Here is an 18,780-nt window from a genome sequence, read left to right as displayed (position 1 = left end):
CTCAAAAACCTTTATGCTGTTTCTAGTTACTGGAGTACAAGTATAGGAACACAAGAGTTTTATTCATGTCAGTAGATGTATCAGAAAAGCTTTGCAAATTAAAAATGGCGTATATGCCTTGTATTGCAGTACAAAAGCGTGTTTACAAACTTGAGAATGGTCATGTGTACTCAGACTTCCACATATTTTTGTTGCAGTACTAGAGTTGGTACTGTAGTTTTTTACAAGTCAAAGCAAAAAATTTAGATGACACATTGCAAACACAACCTGTAATATCCAGTCTTGCGTAAGACAGCCATAAGGTAACAGACTTTTTTCTTTTTTTCAGACTGTCCTATCTACAAGGTAAAACAAGCAGAGAATAGTAATTTAAAAAAGTGGAAGAAAGACCTAGTAGGATACATGAAACTGTTTGTATTTCTGTTGACATTCAACACTATGTGAACCCAACATTTACTGTGTTTATTAGCAATGCTGCCTAGTTTATCTTCTAGAACTGAATTTAGGTGTCATTTATCCCTTGATTGGTACCTATATACATGTTTTAAGTTACACAGCTTTAAGAAATCAGCAGAATTACATAGGTGGTACTTGACTGTGACCCAAATGAGGCAGTTTCATCTATTTCATCCTGTCTGCTCCTTTAGCAGTGGTATTCAACATAAGGGAACAGCAGTGAAAATGAACTGTACTAAAGAGCTTGAAAGCCAGTCGTGCATCAAACTAAACAGTGTTGTAGTTTTAATAATTCAGTTTGAAGTATTTTTTTATTTTTAATTTTTTTTTTCTGTGCAGCCAAAAACATCATATCCTTTGTTCAGCCGGCATACACCTATAACCGCCATGACAAAGTGGCAAAGATCCCCATAATTCGTGATATTATTGAGGATGGACGTACCCAGATCACCTATCGAACTCGTGATCTGACTGCAAAAGATGGAAAGGTAGTTTTTTTCTTCAAGTTAAATGAAAGAGAGAGAGAGATTGCTCTAGCAGCCTTTCTTGGTTTCTACAACAGTAATATATCCTGACCATGATTAGTGTGGACTTACTTAATGATAGAGGAACATCTAAGACAGTTTTACTTCTTATTCTCAAGAAATTCATGTGGCCCTGGGTGCAAGTTTTACATAAAGTGAAGCATAAAATGAAATTATAGCAATAGTGATGCCATTGCCTTAATGTCCTTGCAACTTCAACTTTCAAAACTGCGTGAAAGTTCAATACCCTCAGCTTTTTACAGCTACAAACTTTTACGACTGTTTTGTTACCAGCAGCATGGATTTAGGACTGGTCACAGCATTCACCTTACCAATGCTATGAGTAGAAATGCTCTTACGGATGTGCTGTATACTGAAATAATGACTACAAAATGCTCAAAGATGCAATATTTATGAATTTGAAGAATGCATTTGGCTTTGTCTCCCACCTCCTTTTCTTACACCTAGCCATTGTTCAGCTGCCTCTCACAAAACACTGTATGGAGATCTTGTATGCTAAACAAGCTGTCCTCCACACACCACCTATTATTTGTCTTCCCCCAAGGATCATTCTTGGGTCCTGTTTGTTTTTTTTTTTTTACTTTGTTCCCGAACTGCCCTACTTTTAGATGTTTCATCCTTAAGGTTATAGTTTACCCATATACTGTCAGTCTGTGCATTCCAATCAATAATCTCACACTTGAAAGTCAAACTTTAAATTTTTATTCTCATTGCTGACTGCTTCAGTAAAAAAAAAAAAAAAAAAAAAAAAAAAAAAACTCTAAATGAATTATGCCAAAACTAAAACAGTGCTGTTTTTAGCCCAGCATCTACACTTGGCTGTCACTCCTTCATTGGCACTTTCTCATTATTTCTGGCAACTGAAACACCATTACTGTTCAGAAGTTCAAACACTGGCGCTTCTGGATAGCTCCAACCTTGTCCTTTTCTTACTGTCTCAAAACATTCTGTTTTAATGTCTGTAATTGACTAAAGTGTGCCTGTAACTTCTTAAGCCTGTTTTTCTCTATCCACTCGTGCTGCCATAATCTAATAAGCATTCTTCCCACAAATGGCCTATGTCCAGCAAATTGTGGCCACTGTCTATACCTCTAACAATAACATAATGCAGGCATGCATTGATACAACCTATTACTTTGCATATCTGTCACCAACATACAAACTTTATAGGGTCATAGGTTCATAGGTAGGTACTAGGCTATCGGCCCAAGGGCCTAAGTAAGCCTAGCCAACAAGGTTCCCTGGCTTACGCCACTCAAGAAAGTTAATTTCCTGTGCCCCTATCGAACAGAGCCACAGAAGTAATACTCGGGGTGTATTTCATATTTCCCATCCATTCATCAAGATATTTCTTGAAGAGTGCTAATGAGGTACGTTGCTTGACATAGCTGGGTAGCTTGTTACAGAGTATGGGAAGTCTCTGTGACAGGAATCTATCCCTCCAGCATGTCCTGTTTATTGTGGTGACAAGGTTTAGGTGCCTAGAGCATGTAGCTCGAAGGGATTGGGATTTCTTTAGGTGTAGCATGTCCAACAGCTCTGGGTTTAAGATAGCTTTATATGTTAGACAGAGATCACCTCGGAGTAGATGATATGCTACAGAGTAAAGCTGGAGTTTTTTGAGATGGTCAGTGTAGGGCATCTGGAAGCCAGTAATCCCCTTTGTGAAGTACTTCTGTGGCCTTTCCAGCTGCTGCAGATGTCTTGTGATGTACATTCCAAAAGGGGTGTTGTACTTTATAATGGGTCTAATGAGTGCCGAGTAGAGGGAAACAATGACCTCTTTTTTCCTGAATGAGAAACCTTTTATGATGAGGTGTGCCATGTAGAAAGACATCCTGACTACTGTGGCGATGTGACTATCAAAGGAGAGACTACTGCCCACCTGGGTCCCAAGGTCTCTTATCACACATTCAGTGTTAAGTAGACTGCTTTTTATGTGGTAGTTCATGGGTACAGAGTTTTTACCAAAGGGGATGACAGTGCACTTTTTGGCATTGACCTTGAGGCCATGGCTCTGACACCAGGCATCTGTCTCAGTGAGGCCCTTCTGTAGGATGTCCACATCATTTGGGGACTCGACTATGGCTCCTAGTTTGCAGTCATCTGTGAACTTCGTTAGCCAGAGGCCTTCTGTGTTAGCCTGTACTTCAGAGAAGTAGATACCAAACAGGAGAGGTCCCAGGACTGAAGCCTGTGGTACTCCACTTGTCACTGGTTTGAAGTCAGATTTGGAGTCTGCAACTTTTACAGTGTGGGTTCTGTCAGTGAGCCAGTTGACAACCCATCTTGTGATGTAGGGATTTATACCTAGTTTAGTGAGTTTAGCTATAATTCCAGAATAGGGGATGGTGTCAAAAGCCTTGCCGAGGTCAAGATAGGCTGTGTGAACCACCTTACCCTCATCTATGGCTTTGGTGACTGCCTCAAAGAAGTCGATCAGGTTCAGAAGGCATGATCTGCCTTTCACAAACCCAAACTGGTTGGGGTCCAGAGTTTGGAGATTACCAATGTCTTTGTTTATGAGTTCCATGATGATACGTTCCATGGCCTTGCAAACGAGGCTCGTCAGGCTAATAAGGTGATAGTTCCCAGGTTCAGTAGTGGCTCTCCCTTTGTGGAGTGGGATAACTGTTGCTGTGCACCATTCAGTGAGCACAAAGCCTGACGTGAGACTATGATTGAACATGGTGCTTAGGTGGGGAGCCAGTTCGTTCTGATGTTCATGTAAAACACAGACTGGGATGTTGTCCGGTCCCATGGATGCTGTGGTTTTGGTTTTAGAGACTACAGCTTTTATCTGCATTGATGTTATTACAGGGAGTATGCATTCTTCCTGTATAGATATGGGCCCTTTAGGGGGTGAGAGGGAGGTAAAGTTAGCACTGAACCTATCTGCCAGGATGTTGGCAATATCAGTTTGTTCTGTAATTTTCATGTCGTTGTGCTGTAACTCAGAGCAGATCTGGGTGTTGCCATTGAGATTCTTGACATAGCTATAGGATGCTTTGTGGTTGCCCTTAGAATCAGTGGCAGTTTTGTTTTCGTAGCTAGCTTTGGAGGCTCTTGTAAGGGATCTCAGCTTCTTACTGACTCAGCTGACCAGGGAGCTCCTCCACTCATGGGATTTTACTCTCTTTTGCAACAGTTTCTTCCTTCTATTGTACAGTTTGTTTATGGCAGGGGACCACCAGATTGGCTTCCTTTTTTTTGGAGGATAGCATCTTGGTTTTGTTTGGGATAGCACAATCCATGCATTTGTGGAAGTGTTTATAGAGTGCACTTGTGTAGGATTCGGCAGTCTTAACTGTATTGTCCATCTGCATGGGTGTCATGAAGTTCGCCACTTCTGTCTTAAGAAGCATGAAGTTGGCTTTGGAGAAATTTTTTACCGTGGTTTCTTTAATGGTGGGTGGGGGCGGGATGCCTTAGCTATTTAAAAAAAGATCACTATTTACTGTTATGGTCGGATCTGGCCAGTGAGGAGTTGACTTCAGGTGTGGAACACCGGTCACTCATGTTGGTAATGACTAGGTCTAGGATGTTGTTGCCCATGGTGGGGTGTAGATAAGTTGATCCAGGGCATTGGAATTTATGAATTCCCGAAAGTGTTGAGCAAAGGAGTTGGTACATGAGTAGTTTTCCCAGTTAATGGGGTAGTTGAAATTGCTCATTATTAGGGTATTTGCTTGAACCCTAATATTTTCCAGTATATCAAGAAAAGAGGAGTGGGAATCCTGGGGCATGGTGGGGGATCTGTAGCAAGCTACAATTTGGATTGCAGCTTTGCCCAGAGTTAGTTGCACTTGGATAACCTCGGATGCATTATGCTGCACAACTGGCCTGGAGGTGTGGATATTCTTAATGAATATGGACACACCTCCACCTTTGGTGTTCTGGTCCAGGTTAGATGGCCGAAAAGTGTGGCATGAATTATAGCCTGGTAATACAGGGGTGCTCTCTAGAGCCTGAACCAGGTCTCAGTCACTCCACAAATATCGATGTTCTCCATTTTAAGGAGTGCCTCGAGTGAGTGCATTTTGAGATTTAGACTTCTAGCATTGAGTAGCATTACTGTCAGTTTTTGCTTACCTGTTCCTGTTATGGTGGTGAATTTGTCATTTGAACCTTGCCTAAAAAAGGCACTATAGGGGCAGCAAGACACTTAGCCAGTATGCAGAATCCCAGGGGTGACAGGTACAGGCCATCTCTGTTAAAGCATCGTGGTCTGTCGACCATGTCGTCCTAGGCAGACAGATACTGGATTCCCTTTGAATGACACCAGAAGCTTAGCCAATTGTTGAAGTCAATCATTTTGTCCTTGTACTGTGGTATCATTCTGGGCGATGGCAGGATGGTACTCAGGGCTAGGGTCATACCTGCCTGGGCTACAAGATCAGAGAGCTCTTCCATGTCTCTTTTCATGTAGTCCAGGGAGGTACATCTCAGGTTGTTCACACCAACATGGACAATGACAGAGTCATATTTGTACTTGTTGTGGAGTGACTTGAGTGCGTGGGTTATGTGGCAGATCCTGGCACTCGACAGGCAGCTGACAGTAACCTTCTCCTTGTTTAGCCTGGTGAGTGGGACATCAGTGTGCCTGACTATAGAGTCACCTATGACTAGTGTGTTGGGTATGTTGTTTTGCTTTATGGGCTGTGGTTTATTGGCACACTGAGTCTGTGGACTATGTTTCATTTGGGTTGTGTTGGGGGGGGTGGAGGTTCATAGGTTCATACTAGGCTATCTGCCCTAGGGCATTTACAAGCCTAGCCAGAGTGTGTTTGGCTTTCACCACCCATTTTAAAATGACTTTTGCTATGCCCTTTTTCGAAGTTAGTATACTGTGCATCTGTCTAACAGTGACACAGAAGTGATACCCTGAGTAAATCTACGATCTCCCATCCACTCATCAAGATTCCTCTTGAAGAGAGTCAGTGAGGGACTCTGCCTAACCTGGAATGGATTTTAGTCCAGAGTGAAGGGAGCCTCTGGGTTATGAATCTGTCCCTCCAGCATGTCCTATTTATTTCAGTGCTGAGGTTCAAGTCTCTCGAGCACGTAGCTCGATGGGATTTGGATTTTCTGAGGTGCAGCATGTCCATTAATTCCGGGTTGGACATGGCTTTATACGTCAGGCACAGATCGTCTCTGAGCAGGTGGTATGCCACTGAGTAGAGCTTGAGTTTCTTTAACCGGGCAGCATATGGCATCTGTTTGAGCCCTTTGATCCTCTTGGTGAGGTACTTTTGGGGTCTTTCCATTTGCTGAAGGTGTCTGGTAAGGTACATCCCAAAAGGGGCATTGTACTCAATTATGGGCCTGATGAGGGATGAGTAAAGAGGCATGATGACCTCCCCTGATCTAGATGTGAATCCCTTCATGATTAGGTGGGCTATATAAAATGATTTTCTAACCACTTTGGCCATGTGGTTGTCGAATGAGAGATTGCTATCAACTTGGGTCCCCAGGTCCCTAATTACTTCTTCCGTACTTAATGGATTACCATCTATGTGGTAATTTGTGGGCACTTTGTTTTTGCCGAAGGGGATGACTATACACTTTTTGGCATTTAGCTTGAGGCCATGGCTCTGGCACCAGTTGTATGTTTCTATGAGGCCCTTTTGTAGGATGCTTGTGTCAGCTGGAGAGTCGATTATGGTGCCCAGTTTGCAGTCATCTGCGAACCTGGTCAGCCACAGTCCTTCCGTGTTGGCCTGTACTGAACAAGAGAGGTCCCAGAACTGAGCCTTGTGGGATGGCACTTGTAACTGGTTTGGAGTCTGACATGGCTCCAGCAATTCTAACCATGTGGGTTCTGTCCTTGAGCCAGTTTGCAACCCATCTAGTGACATAGGGGTTTATGTTTAAGCTGGTGAGATTATCTATAATGCCCGAGTGGGGTATTGTATCGAAGGCTTTTGCGAGGTCCAGGTAGGCTGTGTGGACCACCTTCCCCTCGTCAATGGCCTTGGTGACTGTTTCAAAGAAATCAACCAGGTTTAAGAGGCAGGATCTGCCCTTAACAAAGCCAAACTGGGTAGGATCCAGTGTCTGTAGGTCCCCAATATCTTTATTTATGAGGTCCATGATGATCCTTTCCATAGCTTTGCAGACCAAGCTAGTCAGGCTTATGGGATGATAGTTTCCAGGATCCGTTGAGGCACCACCTTTGTGGAGAGGGACCACTGTTGCTGTACGCCACTCTTTGGGTACATATCATGTAGTAAGGCTGAGATTGAATAGTAGTTTTATGTTTGGGTTTAGTTCTTCTTGGAGTTCATGTAGGATGCAGCCCGGGACACTGTCTGGTCCCATTGATGCTGTGTTTTTTGCTTTGGAGAGGGCGGCTCTTACCTGAGCATCTGAGATGTCATAGGGGCAGCACTCAGCTGGGATGCTTGCATTTCTGCTTTGGAGGTCTCTATTGCTTGAGCAGATTATTATTGAGAGCCTCTGTGAATGTTTTTGTGTTTCTATGTGTGGATTTTGGTGGTGTAGGTTTAGTGGGACTATGTGATGAGTGTGGTGGCGTGCAAGTGTTTACCTTCTCCTCTTGACTGTCAAGTTCAGTCTTGGTTGGGCAGAGCTTTACCTCTGGTTTGACTAGATAAGTGCATCTCTCACAGGTTGAGGTGTTGGGTGGTAGGAGGAGAGGGGTATCTGTGTACATGAGGCAATTGCTACATTGACCCAAGATGCCCAGATTTAAGAGATAGACAGGAGAGAACATTGGGAGCTAACCCTTGGACATGCCTGAATAAAAAACTACTTTCCTATAGACAAGTGAGGAAAGTGAGTATAAGAGCTGTTTTTTTAAGCAAGTGAGGAAAGTAAGTACAAAAACTGTTTTCCTCTAGGTAAAGAGGAAGGTTGAGTGCTGTAGTAATTTGTATCTTATTTAGTGCTAACAACAAGTTCTGAACAAGTGCTGAGCACGACTAAGCAATTTCAAGTGCTAAAACTAAGAATCTGTACCTGGATCTTGTGGTAGATAGGCTATTTAGTGCTTACCACTCCCACTTATAAGATAGAAGGCTTCCCTCCAACACAGAAAGGCTTGGGGGGGGGGGCTCAAAAGCTTACAAGCAGTCCTGGGTACAGCATATTTGTATCTGGACTAGACCAGTTACAGGAAAGGTGGGAAATAAGTGCAAACGGGGGCTTTTAAACCAGAAGGTTGAAAGAGGTGGAAAAACTGCCCAAACAGCCAATAAACTACAATTTCTGGGCCAGAAACCACTCTTGTGGTAGATAGGCTACCTAGTGCTTACCACTCCCTCTGATAAGCTAGATGGCTTCCTTCCAACACAGAAAGGCTTTGGGGGCTCAGAAGCTTACAAACAGTCCTGGTTACAGCAAATCTGTATCTGGACTAGACTAGTTACAGGAAAGGCAGGAAACAAGCTTAGATGTTTTTTTTCTCAACGTTACTCAACATTTTTTTGTAAATGAACTACCCTACCCTTTAGCATCAAAAACATGTTACATTCTAAAAGGCACTTAAGCTCCCAAACCTTATTTTCTGCCCACCTCCAGCTCACTCGTATGATGCCTTTGCTTTTTATGACTTACTCAACCATTTTAAATACTTCATCCTCTGCTAGCTCACAGCTACACCTGTATTCCCCAACAGTCAACTCAAGTGACAAATGTTTGTTCTGGTACTGGAACATGATGTACTCCACCCCCTAGATTTTCATTCAAATGTACAGCAAAGGTTATGTTACTGTCCGGAGTGATTTCATACCTCTCAACTGTATAGATTTTCACAGAATGTTCAGATTTTTGCCTCCATTTCTCATAAAATTGTGGTTTTCTGGCAAATCACTGGCAAATCATTGAGTGTTTAAGTCAGAAAATAACAACAGACATTTGAGTTTCAGACTTCATACCCATCAGAAAATTCATGTTAATGCAAAGCCTTTTATTCTATCACATTTCTAAGTTTGTAAGAGCAACATTTAAAACGTGTCCCTATTTTTGGGCCTTTGTCCCCCCATTATTGATGGCTTTGTCCAGATTTCTTGCTCTAAGAAGTTGAGAGATATGTTAGTGCTTCTTAGTACTTTATTGTGCTTAATGCCTTCACTTTAGCAGTAGCTGTCAAGGCCCTCCAAGTCTGTTCAATCCATTCAGCCACAGGATTGCTCAAACACTCATTTGGAAAGCTCGGGGGTTGGTGTGGAAACCATCAATCTTTACTGCAGTTTCTTAGGGTTTTGTCTTGCAAAAAGACAAACTGGCACAGTTTAAGGAAACTCTGCAAGATTTACTGGAAAAGAGCCTACTTAATCTCCAGAATAATCAGTTTTATGGCTGAGGGCAAAACTGTATAAAGACCACCAACCCCCTCCCTTTGAAAAATTCACATTTAATTTCTTTGTGAAACACGTGTTGAAAAAAGCACAATTAATACAATCAAGGAGTCAGGAGAAGCCATGGCTTTCACAGAAGTTACCATATTTAAGGAAACAAAATGATGATCTGCTTAAGAATGTCATTTTCAACTCCCAACTTTTCATGATGGGGAAAATATTTATCAGGTTTACTATTAAGAGCTCACATCAAATATACAGTTTGAGTGCAGACATGTGTACAAATCTCCATCCACAAACACTCAGATACAGACACAAATACAACCGCAGGAATGCATACACACACACACACACACACACACACACACACACACACACACACACACACACACACACAAACATGCACATGTGCTCACACTCACATGCACACGTGCACACACACACACACACACACACACACACACACACACACACACACAAACTTGCACATGTGCTCACACTCACATGCACACACACACACACACACACACACACACACACACACACACACACACACACACACACACACACACACGCACACACACACACACACACACACACACACACACACACACACACACACACACACACACACACACACACACACACACACACACACACACACACACACACACACACGAGTGCATGCACCCAAACACACAAAAATGCAAGCATTAGGTGTGTGGTCATAGCAAAACGATCCCCTTCCCATCTCAGTAACTAACTTTATGTATAATTTTCAATGTTGTAACACACTTTAGGGTAGGCTATATAATTTTGTGCAAGACTAGTGCAACACACACATAAACTATGTCCCTTGCTTATATGTCTTATACAGCTGAAGTTTGACAAATCCTATTTTATTTTGCCATATCTGGGCACTCAGGCAAACATGTTTCAAGAAACAAAGTGGTTTTGGTGCTGTTCTTTCCATTTGTCAAGTGCTGCTGGCTCATCATAGTCCATTGCCCACAAGCATACTTTTGTTGAGTGTGTGTACTGACCAAATAAAGTTTTTTGGTTATGTGTGTATGAGTGTGGATCTTTGCATGTAAGTAAATACTGCTTTATCCAGAAACTGCTATATTTTTACATAGAACAGATTTCTGGAGATTTAGCATGTGTGAGAGTATTGGTGGGTTTGAATTTGTGTTTGTGTGAGTATTAGTATGTGTATGTGTGTTTGTGTGTCCCTGGGTCCCTGTCAGAAGCTCGAAATTCATATGGTTGAGACCATATGATCAAGTTTCCAAAAATTCAGAGCTTTTGAATGGCGATCAGAGAACATTGAGGATCGGGGAATTTACCCTTTTCCCCATTTTGATTTCAGGAGTTGGTATATATAATAAGCGTCAGGTGGGAGGTGTAGGGGGAGTTTGCCCCCTGCAAAAACGTAAACAAAAGGTAATTTTTTTGTTGTTTACCAATGTTCAAGTTTTCAGAAAATTGATCATATGGTCTTGACCAGTGATGGCAAACCTATGACACCTGTGTCAAAGGTGATATGCCACGACATTTTGGATGACACATCAGTGTTCAGCAACACTTGCATTTCCATAAAACTGCTTTTGCATTTATTGCTTTTGTGAAGTGCATTGAATTATTTTGTCCCAGGAGCCAGTTCAGCAACACTGCTGCAGAGGTACGGAAGTTATTAACCCCAAAGACTATTTCTGTATACTTTTTTGATAGAGTCTGCAAAGGGCAGTTTTGACATTGTTTTCTCTTCGTGGTTACACTTCTGCAAAGGGCAATTAGTCTGTATTTCTAAGAGTGTGATCTTTTACATTCCTCCCAGTTGTCCTTCTTAATCCCTGTTAAAACTGGCAACTTTTTACACTTAATCTTCTTCTTTCAGCTGCTCAGGGGTCACCACAGCAGATCAACTGTTTCCATTTCTTCCTGTCCTCTGCATCTTGCTCTGTCACACCAACCACCTGCATGTCCTCTCTCACCACATCCATAACCTTATCTTAGGCCTTCCTCTTTTCCTGTTACCTGGCAGCTTCATCCTTAGCATCTTTTTCCCAATATACTCTGCATCCCTCCTCAGCACATGTCCAAATCAAATTAATCTTGCCTCTCTGGCTTTGTCTCCAAACCTTCCAACCTGGCTGACCCTCTAATATACTTATTCCTAATCCTGTCCATCCTCATCACACCCAGGGCAAATCTTAACATCTTCAACTCTGCCACGTCAAGCTCTGACTCCTGCCTTTTTGTCAATGCCACTGTCTCCAACCCATATAACATAGCTGGTCTCACTACCCTCTTGTAGACCTTCCCTTTTACTCTTACTGATACTCGTCTGTCACAAATCACTCCTGACACTCTTCTCCACCCACTCCATCCTGCCTGTACTCTCTTCTTCACCTCTCTTCCACACTCACCATTACTCTGAACTGTTGATCCCAAGTATTTAAACTCATCCACCTTTGCCACCTCTACTCCCTGCATCCTCACCATTCCTCTATCCTCCCTCTCATTCACACACATATATTCTGTCTTAGTCCTGCTGACCTTCATTCCTCTTCTCTCTAGAGCATATCTCCACCTCTCCAGAGTCTCCTCCACCTGTTCCCTACTCTCACTACAGATCACAATGTCATCTGCAAACATCATAGTCCACGGGACTCCTGTCTGATCTTGTCTGTCAACCTGTCCATCACCATTACAAATAAGAAAGGGCTCAGAGCTGAACCTTGATGTAATCCCACCTCCACCTTAAACACATCCGTCACTCCCACCGCAGACCTCACCACTGCCACACTACCCTCTTACATATCCTGTACCACTCTTACATACTTCTCTGACACTCCCGACTTCCTCATACAATACCACAACTCCTCTCTAGGCACACTGTCATATGCTTTCTCTAAATCCACAAAGACATAATGCAACTCCTTCTGACATTCTCTGTACTTCACCATCAACACTCTCAAAGCAAACATTGCATCTGTAGTGTTCTTTCCTGGCATGAAACCATACTGCAGATTACTGATCATCACCTCCCTTCTTAACCTAGCTTCCACTACTCTTTCCCATAACTTCATGCTGTGACTGATCAATTTAATCCCTCTGTAGTTACTACAGCTCTGCACATCAGCCTTATAATTAAAAATCGGTACCAAAACACTTTTTCTCCATTCCTCAGGCATCCCCTCACTTCCCAAAATTTCATTAAACAATCTGGTTAAAAACTCCACTGCCATTTCACCTAAACACCTCCATGCTTCCACAGGTATGTCATCTGGACCAACAGCCTTTCCATTCTTCATCCTCTTCATAGCTATCCTTACTTCCTCCTTGCTAATCCACTACACTTCATGATTCACTATCCGCACATCATCCAACCTTCTCGCCCTCTCATTCTCTTCATTCATCAGCCCCTCAAAGTACTCTTTCCATCTGCTCAACACACTCTCCTCGCTTGTGAGTACATTTCCCTCATTATCCTTCATCACCCTTACCTGCTGCACATCTTTACTGGCTCGATCCCTCTGTCTAGTCAATTGGTACAGGTCCTTTTCTCCCTCCTTAGTGTCCAACCTTTTATACAACTCGTCATACATCTTATCTTTAGCCTTTGCCACCTCTCTCTTTGCCATGCACCTCATCTCCTTATACTCTTGTCTACTTTCTTCATCTCTCTGACAATCCCACTTCTTCATTACCAACCTCTTTCTCTGTATGCTCGCCTGTACTTCTTCATTCCACCACCAGGTCTCCTTGTCCTCCTTCCTCTTATCAGATGTCACACCAAGCACCTTTCTAGCCATCTCTCTTACTAGCTGTGCTGTAGTTACCCAACTATTCTGTAACTCTTCACTGCCACCCAGTGCCTGTCTTAACTCTTCCCTGAACATCACCTCACAATTACCATTTTTCAATTTCCACCATTTGATCCTTGGTGCTGCCCTCACACTCCTCCTCCTCTTCTTGATCACCAATGTCATCCTACAAACCACCATCCTATGCTGCCTAACTACACTTTTCCCTGCCACCACTTTACAGTCTCCAATCTCCTTCAGACTGGCCCTTCTACATAAGATGTAATCCACCTGCGTGCATCTTCCTCCACTCTTGTATGTCACCCTATGCTCCTCCCTCTTGTTAAAATACATATTCAACACAGCCACGTCCATCCTTTTTGCAAAATCCACTACCATTTAACCTTCTGCATTCCTTTGCTTAACACCATACCTACCCATCACTTCCTCATCCCCTCTGTTCCCTTCACCAACATATCCATTGAAATCTGCTCCAATCACCAGTCTCTCACCCAGGGGTACAGTCATCACCACTTCATCCAACTCACTCCAAAATGTTTCTTTCTCATCCATCGCACACCCAACTTGTGGAGCATATGCACTAACAACATTCATCATTACATCATCAGTTTCCTTTTTACACTTAATAATGACAATAATTAGATTTATAGACTAATTTTACTTCAGAAAATTTATATTAGTTCACATTCATTTTTTTCTGTCAGTCTCAAATTAATAGTATTAATAGTTTAAAACTGTCCATGTCTCTTATTTCTAGATTTGTCCCTGATTCTTTTGAGACTTATACCTGATGTATAGAGAGCCATGCTGTTTTATTTATTTATTTTTATTTATTTATTTAATTTGTTTTTGTTTGTTTGGGGGTGACACACAAGCAGAGTCAAGTAAGGTATTTTCTAAATTTTTGACATGCCGAACCCAAAAGGTTCACCGTCACTGGTCTTGACTATATGAATTTCGAGTTTCTGAAAACTCAAGCTTCTGATAGGGATCCATGTCCCTGAATGTGTGCCCGTGTGTGTTGTAAGAACTGAGAGGTGAGGGTTTGCTGTGTAATAAAGTGTGTGTGTGTGTGTGTGTGTGTGTGTGTGTGTGTGTGTGTGTGTGTGTGTGTGTGTGTGTGTGTGTCTGTGTGTGTGTCTGCATGTGCATGTTTGTGTGTGGGGAGGGAACAGGAATTCAGAGGTGAGATACATGCATGTGAGAGTTCGCCATGTAATAAAAATAGTGTTTTACATGCGGGTCTGGATTGTGCATGTATTTCTGTGCATGTGGGTATCTTTGAGTGAGTGAATAAGCAATTGGAGTTTTCTCTTGTTTGGTCTGTGTGTGTGTGTGTGTGTGTGTGTGTGTGTGTGTGTGTGTGTGTGTGTGTGTGTGTGTGTGCGTGTGCATTTCTTTTAGTATGTAGGTGTGTGAAATATGACTGTGTGTGAATGGGTTTTTAGAGTTATGAGTAATGTGAGTGTGGTGCCAGGTAGGTATTTTTGCAACTCAGTGTCCTGAAAGACACCTCACTCTGAGGTAAGTAGAATCTCAGAATTGTTTATATTTATTTTCTGGGCCTCCATTGGGGGATGTGGCGGTATGCAGATGGTGGATGGTGTTTGATTTGAGTTTGTGTGTGCATATGTGTGTTTGCATGTATTTTTGATGTGTGTTGTTTGTTTTTTTTTTTTCAGTGAAGAAGCCACTGATTAGTCTCACTATCTAAATATTCAGTCCTTCAAGAATAAACTTAATATCTAGAAATGCCCCACTAACTCTAAAAGTGATTTTCTTTTAGTTGATAAAAATAAAAGGCAATGTTATATATGAATCAAATCTGAAAGAAATTTTTTGTTTTTAATTGCATTAGACATTTTTCTTGGCTAAAGACTGTTTTGCTGTTTATGGAGGTGGGGGATATCAAAGTGCTGTCATATGGAATGCCAGGATTGACCTTTCAAGCACTTACTCTGAGTAAAACTGTCAGTAGTTGTACAGTGTAGAGAATTAGGGTTATAAGCTGGTAAGCTTACTTCAAGACAATTCATTGAAAACATGTATTCAAAAGAAGCCATATTAAGAAAAAAAAATTAACACATTTGAAAATTTCTAAATGCATGTCTTCGTTGGATGCAAACCCCCATTGTCTATGTTAAGATCTTTGCCCTGTGCTACTACATTTATAGCCAACGCCAAAAAGTTAGTGCTGTTTTGTGCAAGATTCTTGTCCCAACCAGATTATTGTGGTTGACAAATGTATGATTCACCTAGTTGTGCAATATTGCACAATTGAATGTAACACTACAATGCTGTATGTCAAACCAAAACCCATAGACTAATGTCTGATTCCTTCAGTTGTGACTTGAGATTGCATGACTGTTATCAAGTCACTTGACTAGACCAGTGGTCCTAGGCCTAGTGGGTCATACCTGGTTAAACAAGACTAAAATAGAAATATCCATAACCAGCATTTAAATGACCACCATTTTAAGAATGCTTTTTGTAAAGCGAAGTGTTTGACTGAAACCAGCAATTTGATGAGGACTAATTCTGCCTTGTGTAAACAAGGCAGGAATGTTGAAAATTAACTCATAAAGAAAGACAGATTGTTGAAGCAGCAATGTTAGCACGCAGACTTCCAAAGCATTGCAGTGAGGATGTATCTAGAGGAAAGCATGTGGTAGGCAAGAAGCTGGTGTACATGCTGTCAAAAAAGGGGTCTACTTCGACCCATCAAAATTACATTTAACCAAATCTCACTTACCCGATCCCAGTTCTTTGAAACTTCAGTAATCAGAATGGACGGACTGCTGAAATCCTTTCCCTGTGAAAGGAACCACTTGACCACCATGGTGAACTTTGCCCTTTCTTCAATGTAGTGTGATCTCGGAGTTGGAATATTTAAGTGGGGGGTGGGGGGTTAGTTTTGGTCAGTGTAGGTTTTATCTCATGGTGGCCAAGTGGTTCCTTTCACAGGGAAAAGATTTCAGCAGTCCGCGCTTTCGGATTACTGAAGTTTTGAAGAACTGGGATCAGGTGTCAGGTAAGTGAGTTTTGGTTAAATGTAATTTCAGTGGGTCGAAGTAGACAGCTAAAAGATGTTCTAGATTAATTAAGACTAACACAAGCAGGGCTGTTCAGAATTACATCATGTTAGGAATGTTTTGGAAGCAGTAAACACTGTGTCTTTTTAAAAGACATCAACAAGTGGCAGAATGTTAATAAATTGGTAAAAGGCAAACTGTTCATTTACTACAAAGTTCTGCTTGATGCAAAGGTGACTTGTAAATATGCCTGCTTAGGTGATCAAGTCAAGTTAATGTGCTTTCATGACCTTAACTTGCATGTATTAATTTTAAAAGCAATCTCATTTGGACACACTCCCTTTTCAGGGGCAATCCAGAAGCAATGTCTGACTAAGTGAATTGCTGGAGGCCATATAGTAAGCAAACAAGGGCTGAGGTACTCAAACCTTGAACCACAGAAAGTATAACTCATAACCTTAACTTCTGTACCAACTGCCCAGTGTTTTTCCTGGGCAATTTCAGAATTCTCATTGCATGATTTGTAGAATGAAATGGAACTACAAATTTGGTGGTGTTAACTTGAGATATAAGTAACTATATCTGTATATGATGCTGTGAGTAATGGGACAGCAATATAGCTACAACAGTATGTAAAACGCTCATTGGCAGTTGTGTTCCTAGAGCCATGCATCACGTAACTGCATCATGTATGCCATTCAACTTGTGTATCAAATGCTGTGTGATTGTTAGGGGCGTCACACTGCCTAAAGTGTGTCTATAGTAATTTTGTGTGTCATCCTTACATAGGCTGAACAACCAGTGAGCTCTAGCCTTGAGAATTAAAAAAAAAAGTACTGTCCCTTAAATTGTACAGTACCCTGTGTATGAACACTAATGTTCTCAGGTGTGCATTATGCAGCCTGGGAAAGCAGACATGAACACTGAATTCAGGGATGCCTCCACTGTGCATACACATGCAGTATGGGAGTAAACCGGTGCTATTTAGTACGGAGTGCTTCCTGAATTCCATATGTCATCAATCTCCTCCCAGTGGTATCTTCTAATTCCCTCAGCATGATTTGTGAATAATGGATTGTGTCAGATTCCATGAAGGATAGACTCCATGTGTTGTGTACACATGCTGATAAGGTGGTCACTGAGTGGTGGAGACCTTAGTTACATGACAGAATTAACTTAGAATTAACTTCTGCCATCTCCTTCATAAGGTGGTGATGTGTGATTGCTTCCTGTCTTCACTGTCTTGCAGGGTGTGTGTGTGTGTGTGTGTGTGTGTGTGTGTGTGTGTGTGTGTGTGTGTGTGTGTGTGTGTGTGTGTGTGTGTGTGTGTGTGTGTGTGTGTGTGTGTGTGAGAGACTCACCATCATAATGATGTTATTTGTGTCTCTTTCTCTTTGTTATAGTGCCTTCACAAATGTCCCCTAATTGTCCTATAAATTTGTAATAATACCTTTGAAGTAATTTAATTTTCCGTGTTCATAGGTAAATAGGATGTTACTAAAGTAACGGCCCAGGCCTAGCCATATTTATCCTGAGTTGACCCAGTTGTCTGTAGTTAAGTGAGCAAAGTTCATAAATATATGAGTCTATGGTAATTAACAATGACTGCCTCTGTCCATGAGGGATATGGGCACCACCCCAGGAGTAAACTTCTGGTCATCCATCAATTGATCTAGGTTTCATTTGAAGAGGGTCAGGGATGGGCTCTGCTTCACATTATTTGGAAGCTTGTTCCAGAGAAGGAGTAGTCTCTGGGAGATGTATCTATCTGTCCAGCATGATTTGTTCATGCCAGAGGCTGAGGTAAGATCCCTGTAAGCCAGGCACAGGTCAACCCTCAACAGCCTGTAGGAGATAGACTAGAGTAACAGGGCTTTCAGTCTTTACACATAGAACTTGTTTTACATACCCTGTACTTTCTTGGTGAGAAACCTCTGTGATCTCTCCAGTTGTTGCCAAAGTCTGGTGAGAGATACATTCAAAAGGGAGCATTGTACTCAATTATTGGTCTGATGAGGGCTGAATATGGTGGAATTATAACATCATTAGATCTCGATGTGATGCCTTTACTTATGAGATGTGCCACATAGAAAGATTGCCTTACTATTATGGATACATGGTGATCAGAGTTCAGACTGCTATGATCCTGAGTACCCAGATCACATACCACTGTATCTACACTTAGGGGAGTGCTGTCTCTATTGTAATTAGCAGGGTTGTTATCTTTTCCAAAGTGAATAATAATGCATTTTTTTGCATTAAGCTTCAATCCATGGCTGGGGTACCAATCATTTGTTTGCTTTAACCCTTTCTTCAGTATATTAGCATCACTGGGGGACCCAGTGATTGCTCCCAATTTGCTGTCATCAGCAAAGTTGGTCAGCCACAAGCCGTCCATGTTTGCCTGGACATTTGAGAAATAAATTCCAAAATTCCAAACAGTAAAGGGCCCAGCAGAGAACCCAGAGCTACGCCACTGTTAACTAGTCTTTTGCTAGAGGTGAACTCACCCACTTTTGACATTATACGTCCTGTCAGTGAGCCAACTGGCTGTCCATCTGGTGACATAAGGGTTAATACCTAATTTGATGAGTTT

The 18,780-nt window shown here is 41.9% G+C and overlaps 1 protein-coding gene across 4 annotated transcripts in view; it reads left to right on the top strand.

Annotated features, from left to right (window-relative positions):
* ITGB4 (integrin subunit beta 4) overlaps positions 1-18,780 on the top strand; it is a 1,147,860-nt gene that overhangs the window by 754,357 nt on the left and 374,723 nt on the right. For all 4 annotated transcript variants that reach the window (XM_044084971.1, XM_044084972.1, XM_044084974.1 and 1 more), the window contains exon 26: positions 796-944. In XM_044084971.1, the coding sequence (XP_043940906.1) occupies positions 796-944 (149 nt within the window). The remainder of the gene's footprint in view (positions 1-795; positions 945-18,780) is intronic.

This window comes from Protopterus annectens, chromosome 10.part0 (genome assembly GCF_019279795.1).
Source record: "Protopterus annectens isolate FY-2018-M chromosome 10.part0, PAN1.0, whole genome shotgun sequence".
Classification (NCBI taxonomy): domain Eukaryota; kingdom Metazoa; phylum Chordata; order Ceratodontiformes; family Protopteridae; genus Protopterus; species Protopterus annectens.
Note: the sequence above shows the minus strand (reverse complement) of the source record. Positions and strands in the feature narration are given on the sequence as shown.